General features: G+C 35.5%; 2 protein-coding genes across 2 annotated transcripts; one reads left to right on the top strand and one right to left on the bottom strand.

Moving 5' to 3' along the window:
* Window positions 1-745: 745 nt before the first annotated feature.
* Window positions 746-5,181, bottom strand: LOC145785194 (embryonic protein UVS.2-like). Its single transcript, XM_082596885.1, has 5 exons — window positions 5,115-5,181; window positions 2,835-3,022; window positions 1,757-1,907; window positions 1,347-1,528; window positions 746-904 (listed from the first exon to the last, which is right to left on the bottom strand). Exons 1-5 carry the CDS (start codon window positions 5,179-5,181, stop codon window positions 746-748), a joined length of 747 nt encoding a protein of 248 aa, XP_082453011.1.
* Window positions 5,182-7,801: 2,620 nt separating this feature from the next.
* Window positions 7,802-13,218, top strand: LOC145785758 (uncharacterized). The gene is made up of 6 exons (XM_082597466.1): window positions 7,802-8,559; window positions 9,352-9,486; window positions 10,162-10,271; window positions 11,010-11,169; window positions 12,168-12,568; window positions 13,072-13,218. The coding sequence occupies exons 1-6, from the start codon at window positions 7,849-7,851 to the stop codon at window positions 13,211-13,213; spliced, it is 1,659 nt and encodes a 552-aa protein (XP_082453592.1). The 5' UTR covers window positions 7,802-7,848; the 3' UTR covers window positions 13,214-13,218.
* The last annotated feature ends 2,101 nt before the right edge of the window (window positions 13,219-15,319 follow it).

Genomic DNA, 15,319 nt, shown 5'->3' with positions numbered 1-15,319 from the left:
GACGAAGAAGAACAACACTAAAGTGTTTCTGTGCATCTTTAACTAAACGAAATTAGACTATCCTATAATTCTATGTATAGATGACTTGATAGCATAGTTTATATACAGTACAGGTAAGTCTATTCAGGCCATGGTCTAATGTGTCTTTGCGGCCAACCTCAACGAAATCGCAGCATCGTTCAGTGTCAAGATATCGAAGTAACAAAATAACTTGATAATTTTTTGGAGCTTTCAAAATCCAATTGCATTCAATTCCACTGGGATAACTTTGAGGATAACCTAGTGAAGTAATTTCTTTGAACTTTTCTTCCGCTTCATAGGAATGGCTGCATAAATTTTGAACTGAAAAATAAAATCAAAAAAAAAAGATGGAAATTACAAAAATATTATATTTCAGCGCTTTATTTAAGGTTCAGATAGAGCAACCTTAACTTTATGTTACTCTGCCTTTGGATTAGTCTACTATTCTGAAGTAAAATGTGGTGGAATTATGAGTGTTTTATAATAGGCCCACAACACACAAACACAAACGTAAAGCAAAATATTTCGTATACGGTACAAGTTCTTGGAACAGCTGACACGAAAATACACATTTTTAGTTTCTAATTAGAAACAAAAACAAAAACAGTTTGATTCAATAGAGATTAAAAATAAGCTTCGAAAAATGTCTTTTAACACATTTGAAGCCAACCAACTATAGCAATGGTAAATGAAGAAATTCATCACAAGTTCTAATTTCCAGTAGTTAATATAATCGCAGTATTTTACCCAGCCGATATGTGGCTCGAAAGCCTATACCAGGAGATGCACGCTTGCTTCGAATTCGAAGCGTCAACTGCGATGAAGTCACTGTCTTCGACACTTTACCACTGATACGCATGGTTGGTACGTTTTCTTTCATGACCTTGTGAAAAGTACAATAACAAGATTTGTTTAAAAGCTAACAAGGAAATGAATATATTTACTTTTCCATTCAGTTTCGCTAGAAATTCTGCTTGTTCAAAACTTGCACCTTTATAAAGATGTTACAATTGTCCCCGCTTACTAAGCCCACGGTTAATAGGCCCACCCGCTTTCTAATCCCAATTTAGTCCCGTCCAAAATCACTGAATGTAGAAGAGTGGCAGAGTATCACTCCCGCTTAAAAGGCCTACCCTCCTAACAAGCCCAAAATCGTTCTGTTCCTAAGTAGGCTTAGTAAACGGGGATTATTGCGTTACCTACCGACGACTTGTTGCTTTGATAGCATGTGAGGTCGTCATCAGTGAGAAGCGGCTGTTATTTCAACATGAGTAAAAGTGAAACAAAAAACTTAGAAAATATACTAACGAGTTTTCTTAACTTGCCTCCAGGTAGTCGTCTTTGTATCTTGTGTTTAGCTCAACAGTAAGTTTAACTAGATAATATTCCTGTCCATAAAATCGATAAGTGCAGTCAAGGGGTTGGTTAGATTCGTCTGGATAATTCGGTGATGAAATTGTCCGCGGTGCTTCATTGGCGTGCAAGTAAAAGGTATTTCCACATAAAGCTGAAAGTGTATCAAACATTGTCAGATGTCTTTGTCATCAAACTGCAGAATAATGACAAAGTTTGAGATTATCACCTAAGTTGGATGGCAACTGGCAAGTGACCTCGTGTGCCCCATCCTGTGACTGTGAGTAACATCTGCACCTACGCAGATGCGAAACAAAACTTGCCAACAAAGATCCTCCTCCCGAATGATACAGTTATTGTAGTTACCTAAGTTTTTACTAACCTTCTCTGAAGTCAACATTGAAAGAAAAATGATTTGTATAGTTGCTGGAATGGAAATATACGATCATAACATCGTCGATTGAAATAAAAGTAGGTGGATCAGGTATTGTGCCTCTCACTGTAGCTATCCGTTTTGTACCAGCACTTATTATCTGAGAAACAACACAAATTAACATTAAGCTACTTCAGGCTAAAATGATGATGATGATGATGATGATGATGACAATGACGATGACGGTCAGGGCCGTTGACAGGATTTATCGGGCCCGGTACCAATTTATTTTCGGGCCCCCTTCATCGACAATGTTATGAATATAAAGATTGTGTACAAACTTTTATTGATGTCGTTTAAACATGGTCATTTAACAAATCTTGCACAATCTTAAAATTTCTTGAACTGCAAAACTTACTATCTCTACCTAGCGGTTAACTTTTATTTATCACATGGCGCTAGAGTATTACTTCCCGATTCCATTGATGTTTCACTGGTCATTCTAGGCCCACCAGAAGAGAATTTACAGCAAAGTTAGTGCACACAGTCAGAAAGATTTCAATTTGATTTGGGAAAGGTGTTTGGGCCTAGGTCAAACATTTGCTGATTGCTGCAATCTGAAAAGCGGTTTTGGTATAATTTTTAGTGCAGAAATAGGGATAGCAATCTTCTTACCTGTGCCATTTTAGTTTTTGAGTTTAAACAAATATTAGCCTGTGTATTTTGAAATTTGTGTTTTGGGTAATATTTATGGTTAGGGAAATCACTATCCGAGGCTACCCAGAAGGGGGCCCGGTACTTTACCATCTGTCGGCTGAAATGGCTGTTTTAACCTCTGATGGCAATTCCTTTAGATCTGATTATATTAAGATCTTGATAATGTTTGAAGTCGCGGGGAATCTTTTAAATCCGGGCCCCTTAGATATTCCTGGCCCGGGTCCAAAAGTACCACCTAGACCCCCTGCCAACGCCCCTGGTGACAATGACGGTGATTGTAATGATGATGATGATCACAGAGTCACATTTGCTTGCAAGGCTGATTCTTAACTACTTTTACATGGTAGGACAGTGAAACAACAATACTTACTTCGACATATTCACAACAAGACTGAAGCGTTCTATTTGAAACCTTTAGTTCAACTTTCTTATCGTTGTATGGTGATAAGATCTGCCAGTAGCAATCCAATGTTTCAGAAGAACGGTTTGAAAACTCTGGTGTTCCAAAACTCCTCCAATCCGACCTTGTTGTGATGAGGCGTGTGCCACAATTATTGACTGATGAAAAAAAAACACATTTTGGGTAGTTGCAAAGAGGTTGCAGCATTTTGATAGCATTTTTGTCGTAATTGCTCATCAACCTGTCTTGTTTTTAAACTTCATTTTAGAATAACACAAACAACAACCGCACAACAGCTATTTGATTTGAAGCTATCAAAGCATTTGAAAGCAAGATTTTAATGCTTACAATTTTTCTTGGGGGAGGGGGGGAGCTAAATCAATTCTGTGGGATTTTAAACCTGTCTATCGTCTACACTTTACTCCGTTATTAGACCATATGAGAACTGTTTAAAATCTAAAGCTCTTGGTCAAAGAACTGTTTGAAAAACGAAATCCGTAGTCTCAAATATGGTTAGCCTACTCTTTCACCGCAAAAAAACCCCAGAGAATTAATAAAAACAGTTTGTGTCTAGATGGCAAACTTAAAGGGATATTTTCTAGCAATAGTTGCAAAGTTTATCTGATGAAAGCAAAAGTAAAAGCAAAAATGTACGAATTGTTTTATTGATTAAACTTGAAGAGAGTTACAGTGCAAACAAACGTAAACTGCAGGAAAGTAGTCCACTAAAACATTAGTCTCGATTAATTCAAGTAGCCTACATTAGCCTACATTAGTCTTTTATTTTCACCTTGTCTAAAAAATGCACGAAAACTTGTATACGGCTGATTGGTATGTCGAGTGTGAAAACGAACTTTTAACGCAGTGCTGTATGACACCAAAGTTATGGGAAGATCACTTTGTCTATTGTACGATCCAAGCAAAAAATCATTGTCGAATACCTATCGAAAACAAACTTCATAAAGTGAATTAAAGTTAGAGGATCAACAAACTTTGGCCAAATCTTAGGTGCTGCATCGTAGGCTACTCGATTAAAAGTAATAATAATAGCCAATAAGATCAGTAGTGAATTAGTAGGCTACAAGTGCAACGCATAATGGTTTAAATTTGTAACCTAAATTAGTTTGCTATTGTTTCAGCAATAAAACGTTGCATCATGGAATGTTTATTACAAGTAGTTCGCTTGGATTTTTAAGTCTTGTAAAATTGCAACACTTTGCATTTAAAAAAAAAGACTATGGTAAAGGGTAATGTGCAAATTTCATGACCCAGAATAGAAAAGACCATTATCACAAGACCATCAGTCAGACAAAAAGAACAGAATAACTTTTTTGAAATTTTTCCCAATCAGTCTAATATGCTTTCATTTATAACTTTTTCCTTAACTTTCGAGCTTATGTTGGGTACTTAATTATTGGATTCTCTTTTGTCAAATTTGTTTCGATCCACAAATAAATTGTCAATTTTTAACAAACAATATTTTTATCAAGACATCAATCAAACAGCAAAAGTCTTAAAAATGTGTTTTTTTCTAAACAATTATCTCTGTCAATAGGCTACATAGTTTCCGATCATACAATCGCCTAGCCCTAGACTAAATATTGCAAACACTAAAAAAGGAGTGCTCAATGCCAAGCAGAGCGAATGAAGACAAAATACAGTTGCTACTTTCCTAAAAACTTCCAAAAAATTATTTGAAGGAAAACCTTCTAAAATTTTGACTAAAGATAAACCAGAATGTTAAAGGTTTTCAAAAAGTAGCAACTATATTTCGGGTGATGTTGCACTATCGCTAGCTAGTAATACTACTGTCAATACTTTACCTCTATGCTAGCACAACAGGTTTGATCCAAGGAGGTGATGTTCAGCAAAACATTACGGTTATTGGGAGACTTGAGAATCAAATCGCAACCGTCAGTGCTTAACGATGACCGTACAAGTTCTTTTCCAACCCAAGTTGCATAATATGTGTGATCAGTACATTCTAATATTGAAGGATAGCTTTAGATATCTGCACCTCATATTGTAGGCTTTAACCTGCAGGCTTCTGTAAGACGCCAATCAGTTATCAAATTCTTAAACTGTCCGGATTATATGACATTTAATCAGGATCCTGCATTAGGAGTTTTGCTAACAATTCAAGTCAGTTTATTTTTTTCTTAGTTAGTTTTTGTCAAATGTTTATGCAGCTTAATTGGAGTTAATTTAAAACATTTTAATTTGGACTGTTATGGATTTTTATTGTCTTACCTTGGGCTGTCGCAGCGGAAATGAGAAGTAGAAATTGAACCAAGTTGATGTACCGCAAATTAGCCATTATCAATATTGAGATGATTTTGTAACCTACCATTTAAAACAACACCATCTAAAAGAAAAGTTACTATATAGGAAAAGTCTTGCTGACTACGGTAATTAAACTGATTTCACTGCACTTCTTGGTGGCAGCCTATCCTTTTCCTAACTCAGAAAACCCAAGAAGATGCACACATATCATCTTATTTATCAAAACAATTTGATACACATGGCAGGTTGCCTAATATTTTCAAAGTAAACATCTCTTATTTACCAAACACAGCCTAATCTAACTTTTGTTTTATGTTGTCTACTGCAATTACTGCTCAGGTAAATAACTAAAGAACAAGACGATTTTAAAGTGTTTCTCTTCTTCGAAAGTGAATGACCAACTGGACAAATTGATAAAAGAACTAAAAGGAACGAAATTGCGTGTTGTATGGTAGCTTGTTAATGAGCTCTCATATCAAGCATCAACCTTCCTTATTGCTAACTTACTCAATATCCTGACATTGTGATTCATTCAAAATACAATACCACAAATGCCATTCGTTGTCAATGCATTACGACGAGAACTACAATGAAATATTCAAGCTTGCGTCGGGAAACATGAAGTTTAATTTATTTGTTTTTAGCTCCAAATAAGGACATTTGAAAGTTAGTGAAAATACAAAAAAAGAAGTTTTTATGTAGCTTTTTAATGCAAACGATCAAATAGTTAAGATCCTATTTTCAATTGAAAACGCTAAACTTTTGTGAAGGGCATTTACTGAAGCATGAAACAGGTCGAGTATTCAGTAATGAAAGACAAGGTCAGCATAAAAGAAATAAACCAAACTCACTGGAAGAAAAATAAATTTGAAATTGGTTGCTTTATGGAAAAAACTATTTCACTTTAAAACTTGAAAGTGATTGAACGTGAGCTAAACCAAGCATGTCCAATGGGAGTAAATTGTAAAACCATTGGAATTTAAGATCTCTATGTCGTGTTATTAACCGGTTTGACTTTATGGACGGCTTAAAATAATTAGTCAAGCTTGGGTCGTTTTTCAAAAAAATTTTTATTGCCTACTTTATATGACTTTACACTTTGCAGTAAATCCACTACTGAAGGTGGTGTATCAACTATGCTTAGAGTTTAGACTCTAAATACATCACCTTCAGTAGTCTTTAACCTAGTTCTTAACCTGATTTAGACTGACTAGAAATGTTACATATTTCTTGAATTTATTCAAAATCAAATGCAAGGTACTCAATTTCAGCCGAGCTACGCCGACCAGCTTTTGTATAAGAATCTATTCAGTGTAAATATATATATTTCCACTAATAATACTGTTGCAAATCCGTAAATTTTTGTAAGTTCCTAATTATATCTGTAATCCTACACTTGATAGTTTGAAAATGGCAATAAAAAGGGTAATCCATGGCAAACTATTGTGTGATGATATATACTGTAGGCTACAGATAAAAATATCCTAACAAAAAAACAAAAATATGAAAATTAAGACCAATAGCCTAAAAGTTGAATAATAAATTAAACTGAAACAAATTGACGTGTGTGGGCGGCAGTGACTGTTGGGGTAGACGACAAAACGCTAACATACGTATTCATATAGCAATAGCATATGGTGCAAGGCATAAGAACAAAAAGACGACAGAAATGAGATATTTTGACACCATCTACCAAATTGGAGGACTGAAAAGCATGCCGGAATTAAAGTTAACAAAACCAAAGGTAGAACAACGGAGGAAACAATTGCTAAAGCCACAGCTGCTGAAAAATCATAAACAATCTGTTGAAAAATAGATGACAATATAATAATTAGGTCTGTATAAAGTCTTGTTAGTTAAAGCGAAACAAAGTTATACTCTATAAATAACGATTAAATGAAACTCTCCTCGAAAAAAAGTCTCAAAAACAAAAGATGACAGCACCTTCACAGTAAACACGCCTCAGGCCATTGTGCTGTGAAGTGTCAGGACAGTGCGTATATTGTCAAACCTTCCAGTAGTCAAAGCTGCTTTCTAAATTGTAATGACAGAGCATTCGAGAGTAAATATTCTACTGAGAAAATTTATAACAAGGCGCTTGTAGTTACACTTAATTTTTTCATAGTATTTGACACTCCAGAAGAAAAGAGTTGGTTGTCTGCCCGAGTAGAAGAATGGCAGCAAAAGACATTGGCAGCTAATAGCCACACTAGAGTTGTGTAACGTGTCTAAACTACAAAGTTACAAAGCCATAAAATGGGTAACACCCAGAGAATCATATCTAAATTAGACGATATTTTAGAAAGAGCAGCTTTAACTTAACAAAAGTACGAAGTCTCTGTATTATGAACGTTATAGGCTATCCTTTTCAAAACGTAATACTATACCCTACTGCTCTACTATCGCCCTCTGCTTGGCCGAGTGTTGAGAGTATTACCACTTGATTGGAGTGAATACATGGACGAGAAACAATCAACTGTCAAATAACTCTATGAAATAATGTATGAAATAATGCAATAGCTTTAGTTTTAGTACAAATAATGTATCAAAACTACACGTTTACTAACTAGGCTTGCGCAATCTTCTTTATTTTTTTTATGTGCTTCTGATGGTTTTTGTTGACCTAAACAAATAGCCTAACATAATATAGCACAATGGTAGCTTTCACAAAGAAGAATTTGCTGGTTTGAAACTGGCAAAAATGATCTTTGCAAGGAGACGGTATACTGTGTCAATTTGGTTTCGTTTTTTGCTGCTTTTTGCATTCTTACTATTAGCAAGGAAAATTTACAACTCGAAATCAAGTGACTACTCGCTTGGATCAAAAACGCATTTTGAGAGCATAAAACATTATCATAAAAAGTCGAAATTTCGTAATGAGTTTAAAGCTTTTCAGCCCAATCAAGAACTCACGTCAGTTACAAAAAGCGTTCTTGACCTGTTTGGTTTGAAAGCAAAGGATAGAGATGCATCCGATGTCAGAGAGGATGAAAGTTATTACAAAGATTCCGATTATACCACAGTAGGTGAAGAACCAGAATACCATGAAATTTTTTCAACACCGCTAGGAATTTTGGATTATTCTGACAGTCCATCATATACAAAAGAAAATTATGAAGAGCCAATCATTCAAAGCACGTTTGAAGATGAAAGCACCACACCGGAATCTGTTTCCCTTCAAGAATCAATGGACATGGGCATCCCTGAAAATGAATTTTTTCAAATGCTTGAAGATCGTCGACATGGAGTCACAAAAATACCGGTCAATTTTGATAAGATAAACATCTGCCTCTCAGAAGGTTCTTGTATGGCTTTCAAAAATTATAAAACCTTTAAAGCTCGACAGTTCATGAAAGACTTTTCTAACCCATTCAACAAAACCTATCCTCCACCCACACTACGCCCATACACTGTGAGTTGGCAAAAGACGTATTTTGTAGTCTAATTTTACCAGCAACAAAATGCTGAACCACTAAATGAAAATTCACTATTTGACTGAAGTCACTGAATTAAACGGCTTCAATAATCTCGAAGAATATTGTATAATCTATAGGACATTAATTGTTGGGCACAATATTTTTAAATTAAACCGAAACCAGATTAAGCAAGCTCATCAAGTCAACTTTAAAAATGAATGTATCGGACTTGGTGAGATCCAGGACTGCAACTTGGTTCGATTGTTATTCGACTTCACAATGTAGCCTACTGTATTTGCAAGTAGGCTACAAGTTCTTCCATTTTAATTTATGTACGTTTAACTTCATGTTTCCATCTACAGATTTTAACTTTTTACTCAACAAAGTGACACATTTTATAGATAACAAATCTTTTTTGTTGTAGATTTTGATTTGTTGTTGAATTATCGACAACAAATCAAATCCTTAGAAATAATTTTCTTCTCGATTCACACTTTTGCTGTTACGGTAGCCTATGGTATTCGCCTGTTGTTGAATTAATGAGTTGAATCACTACAGTACGTTAGCAAAGACGCCTTTTTGAGTTTGATGATTGAAAAATGGCATTTTGAACGCGGAAACGCTATAAGATAAGATAGATTTGATTGCATGCGTTGCAGCCTACGTTTAAGATGCTCATCGTATGGTAACAACCATTCTACAGCCACTCGTGGCGATACCTTGATGTAGGTCTATTATGAGTAAAACTTCGTTGTCCCTAGAAATAAAAATTTTATTATTGTGTTCAGGATGATATTCCCAGACCAAATCCTTTGACGATGGTAAAAGACGTAAGGATGATTACTAACGAAGAGGCCATAAAGAGAGAGCTTGCAGCGGCAAAGCAACGACGACTAAGTTTAGGAGATGATGATCTTTTGGAAGTAACTCGACTCTAATTTATGAATTTAATGGCATATTGTACTTTTTTTTTCGCGTAGTGTCATTTGTTCGATGAGAATTTCGTAATGCCCTTGAACCAAATTCCAACACTAATTAACCTTCTTCTTCCAAGTGTCAATGTACAAAAGGCTATTTTCAATTAAGTTATTATTATTTGACGCTAAATTTAATAAGAGGATGCAAGTATTGCAAAAAAACAATTAACAGTCGATACTTTCAAATAAGGCTATAAAAATGATTACTTCTTCGACTACTGATTGATGGTATGTATCTGTGCTATCAGCTTAGCGGCCGAGTGGTTCTCGCCTTCGACTCTGATGCTGGTATATCTGAGATCGATTACAGTTCGGGTCAAACCGAAGACGTTAAAAACGGAAACGATTGTATTCTTTTTTGCATAACTCCAAGAGAATAAGTCGGGTAATAATGTGATAACATCGTAAACCAGATATAAAATGAAAAATGAGCCCTCTGGCTGAAAATCCATATAGCTGTTGCAAAGCAAAAATAAATAAAACCATAACATTATTATTATTATATAGCCTATCTGTGCTTAAATAATCAAGTTGTATCGAAAGTGGCTCAGCTACTGCACAACATCTTTCACGTAGTGGGATAGGCATAGGCTTAGGCTATAGTTGGTCTGTTTTTTTCAGATGGCAGAAATTAGATCAATCTTGATGAATGGAGGAAATTATAAAATACCAAACATAGTTCATTTTATTTGGTTTGGCTGCCATAAGTACAAAATCCATCATTACACAAGGTAAGTAGCCTAGACTAAACAAAATGTGTGGCACCAATAGTTATCAAAACTCTTGCAAGTAAATGCAGACCCAAACACAGTAGGCTACCGTACCGTAAATTTAAGTAGGCTACATTAGGCTAACTATTTAAGTTCAACATTTTTAAATTTCTCGTAAATTTTAGACCTTATAGATACTAGACTTTTCACAATCATATGATCGTTGAAGCTTCGTACTGATTACAAAGGATCATGGCCACCTGGAGATGCGGCCTGATTTGTCAAATTTTGCAGATTTTGATTACAGCTACTGCTAGTGTTTGACTGACATTTTCTGAGATGTTTTTACTTTTTGTGGTTTCCTAATGACATAAAACTTTTTTGTTACCGTACCTTGGGGAAGCAGTAGCAAATGAGAAAAGATAAGTTGAAAAACGCTAAATCAGACTGTTATTGAAAAATTAACAGTCTGACTGAAATCTGCGAAATCAAATTTTCTTTGTTTTTTAAAATGTGAGGATGTTAAAACATTTTGTGTCATCTGGGGAAAAGAGTAAAGAAAGCGTAAAAATATAATTTTTAGAAAAAATTTATTAAACCTTCGCCCAAAGTTGGCAAAATCGGGAAATTTCTGCAAAATGTGACAAATCAGGCCGTATCTTTAGGTGGCCATGAAAGGATAAATCAAATTTAACTTGGCATGGTCACCTTTTACCACAACATTTCTTCTCGTGGCATACCTACATTACTACCTCACAGTATGCTGAGTGCTGTACGCTATCAGAGACCTTCCTTAATATTATTTCACACCAATTGCATTCCTAATGGATCATATTGGAATGCTTTCGTCAATTCAGCATCAACTTTAAAGATTGTTCGGCGAACACCACCTAATCAAATTTTTGGACAGCTCTTACAGGTAGATTTATCGGCAATTGCTTGTGACTTCTGTTTTTAATTATTTTGTGTAAATATTTTGCCCTACATGTATTTTGCCGTTGATGTTTTCAGACAAATATAGGCCCAATTTAACTTTGTAAAGCAGACTACTATTGATAGTAGGTTGTTGTCTTTGAAGCGTCGCATTTTCAGTCTGTCCAACATAAATCATATAAAAAACAGAGAGAGACTGTTCACCAGGCATTTGGTAATAAAATTAGTTTGCGTTCTTCTGGTGACTATATGCTAGGTTACCTCGTGATGTTAAAGATGATAACTAGCTTTTATATCATATATGTTTCAATCACTGTCATCAATAGGCGTTTCAGGGGTCCAAGAAGTACTTTTGGACTCGGAACCAGGTTAAATTTTTGGAGGCCGAAATGTTTCGACAGCACTTGAAAACTAAAAAACACCCCATCTTTAATAGTTTTTTTGTTGGGGTGTGTTGGTTAGTCGATCTCGACCTTCTTTCCCTTTTTTGAAGTACCTACGAATATCATAGATTAAATTCTGACTTTTAAGGCAGTCAGGTAGCCTACTGCAGGCTTGACAACAAAAAAAGTTCTTTCAGTTTTGTTCTATAGTTAGCATGCTTCACGCAAAGTTGAAAACTTTGCTTAAATCTGTCGGCTTAGTGTCTACACGTTTAACCCTAAAGTTATTTTCGTCGCAACAAACATGAATACCTCCTGATAATAAAATCTAAAAATCAAGAGAATCAGTAATTAGCCTCACAGTGTTTGGTAGCCTATATCATGCGAATTACCTCTGAGACGCATCTGACCATGTTGGGAGTTGAACCGCTGATATTCTGAGAGAACGCTCTCATCACTCGACTAAGTAGTTTTAACTTTCCAACTGATAGAGTTGTAGCAACAAGTCTGAACGTACTTCGTAAACTATCTCAATTCAGCTGTAAGCTTTTAGCTATTAATCCTTTTGATCTTTTTATAACTAAATTTTTATCTTTTTTAGAAAGTGGAACATCAATCAGATGTTGCAAGACTTCAAATTTTACTTGAAGTTGGTGGTATTTATATGGATGATGATCTACTAATATTAAAGTCTTTAAATGAGCTGAGAGTTCATCAAATGGTCCTTGGAGAAGAAAATTATGACGCACTGGCCAATAGCATTATAATGGCCTCAAGAAACTCCTGGTTCCTCCACAGATGGTTTCAAGAATATCGTTATTTTAACGATTCAAGATGGAGTGACAGTTCTTGCTTTGTGCCTTGGTCGATGTGGCAACTTTTTCCATCAACAATAACTGTAGTCAAAAAAAAAATGTTGAGACCTAATTGGGAAGAAATCAAATTAATATATCACGAACTGTGGGATTGGAGAAGCAATTATTGTATCCATTTGTTTTCTCGGTAAGTAGCATCTGTTAGGCCTAACAAATTTTTTGTTTGAATTGTTTGAAGCTTGCATGGACAGCTTGAAACTACTGATTTTGTACGTAGGCTACTATTTCTATGGCATTTTTCAACCTAAGTTTTAATGTTGAGAAGGAGCGATCTTCCTGGCATCAGCACTACCTGACTACTCACTGTAGAACAGCGAGCATTGTGTTTCGTTAACCATACAGGTGTAGCCTCCACACTAGCCATCAAGACTTTTCCAAAAGCATGTGTTTCTCTGCATTTGAATGTAATCGGCAGTCTATTGCTGTTAATTCTTGCTACACTCGACTGCCGAGAAACACTTAATTTGTATTAGATTTTATCCAATTGTGTTAAACACACTCCTTTAAAAAAACTTTGTTTTGCTAGTTTGTTTCTAACTATATTAAAAATAACTGAAAATCACGGCAACAGAAGGACTACAGTCATTAGCTAGAACACTAATACATAGCCTACTGCTGTTATGATTGCAGATTTATGAAAGTCGTTGATGGAATAGAAGAACGAACTATGCAAGAACTGGCCGTTCTAAACACGACATATGGAGAAATATCACGTCATGTTATATGGGGAGATTATAGAATCAAAGATGTGTCAGAATGGCTTTTCCAATAAATGTTACTAAACTTTTTGTAAAAGAGTGAGGTGACTGCGAGACTGAATGACTGCCTGCCGAAAAAAGCAATTTTTTTACTAAAACGCAGTCTGCAACTTATTATAACAAATCATAGCCGTACGAGACCACACCATTTTGGGGGGGCAGAACGTAAATTTGCCCAAATCTGCACGCTTTTATAGAAATTGCCCAAATGTAATGTAGGCCTATGCGGTGCATGATAACAGTGAAAAACTAACATAACAAGATCACCAGCTAGCTAGAATTTCTTACCAAAGTAATCAAGATAGAACAACTGAATTCATCTTTGAATATACCTTGCTTGTGCATTGCTCGATGCTTCTGCACTTTAGCATGGTAGGTAGGAGTAACATTTAGGAGTATTATATATTTCAGCAGTAGCATTTTAAATGTTGGTGAAATTAACATGACACAGTTGCATAGGCTATACAAACTAAATATTTATTTTGAGACGCAACTGCATCATTTTAATTTGGGTAGTTTTATGAAAGTAACCAAACAAAGCTAAGCAACACCACAACATTAACATTACATTTAACAGGTACAGTATAACATTTTTTTGTTAAATGTTGTGGTGTTGCTTAGCTAAGTCCGTTTATGGTTGAAAAAGTGCTGTAACCTCTCCACCCGAATTGTTTTATAAAAGTATTCACCAGATTTATATAAATTCATATTTTGTAGTTGCTCAAATCAAGATGATGCATTTATGGACATTATGAAAAAAATTAAAGACTTTGTAAATTTTGATGCCGAGGCCACTGCATCATGCCAATTTGGGCAGTTTTATAAATAGACTATGATCAGATAATTTCATATTTTTTTGTTGCCCAAATCTAAACGATACAGTTATGTAAATGGGAAAAATTAATGAATTTGTTCATTTTGGGGAAACTTCCTCACACTAATTTGGGCAGTTGCATAAACAGACTAATCAGTTTCATCAGATAATGTCATGTTTTCAGTTGCCCAAATCAACACGATGCATTTGTGAAAATTAATAAAATTAGCTAAAAGCAAATTTTGTGCTTTGATTTGGACAGTTTCACAAAAGTATTAGAGACATATTTTGGTGGCTGCCCAAATTGGCATGATGCAGTTGGTTAAATGCATTTCGCACTACAGTTTGGTCACCATACAATACATCAATAGCCTACGGGTGTGCCAAATGAAAATTTTGCGGCACATTTCTTGTGCAAATAAGAGGCTGTACTTAGTTTGATAGGTAAAAGATATTAATTTGTAGTTTTTCTTAATTCATGCAATTTTGAAGCTTTTCATATAGCAGTTTCTGCCCTAATAATTGCAAGATTTTGCCCGAATTCGCGACGTTTTGAAACAACAGGGAGGGCAGCTTCCCCCCCTGCCCCCCTGGCTCGTACGGCTATGTAACAAATTTAGCAGATTATCTGTGAAACATTCTGTTGTAATCATTTAAAACATTTAGTAGATAGAGAAAGATTTACCCTTTTAACTACAGACGCCCAAAATTCAAACCATCGTCATAAACGCCCCAAAACCACAAACGACTCAAATTAAGTAGCTATCAAAGTTCAGGTTATCTTTTTTATTGAATAAAGGTTGCTCTTCTTGTAGAAATACGACCAAAATCATCTGGCTCATGATCTAATTCTAGCACAAGAATGATATCAAAAGGAAATTTTACCTTACTGTAGGGCTATCAGGAAGATTCACAACGACCAGTAAAAGTCCAAGCGGCCAAGGCAGAAACTAGGTGTGGTAGAAACCTATTGAAAGTTTGCCAATTAACAACGCATTCGATTCATCCTGACGTTGTCCAAGTCAGAAAAGACCTATCTTAAACGTTGCGCATAGGCTATAACCAACAATAGCTTGCTGTAGGCCTACCTGTAAATATTTGCAAAAAAATGTTGTAGTCCAGGCTAGCCTACATGTACAATTGTGCAATATAGGGCTACACTGCTCTTCATAAACGTTTTATGCTACGGACCAGATCGTGAAACAAGTGCTTGTGTTGTAGAACAAACTCAAGCGTGCCGCAAAAGTTTTCTGTTTCTATTAGAACAATGTTTTCACCAGGTTCGCTGAGGGGACCATCTAGGTCC

Source organism: Aplidium turbinatum, chromosome 16, assembly GCF_918807975.1.
Source record: "Aplidium turbinatum chromosome 16, kaAplTurb1.1, whole genome shotgun sequence".
In the NCBI taxonomy this organism is placed as follows: Eukaryota; Metazoa; Chordata; class Ascidiacea; order Aplousobranchia; family Polyclinidae; genus Aplidium; species Aplidium turbinatum.
The sequence above is the reverse complement of the archived record's forward strand: the minus strand, read 5'-3'. Positions and strand labels throughout refer to the sequence as shown.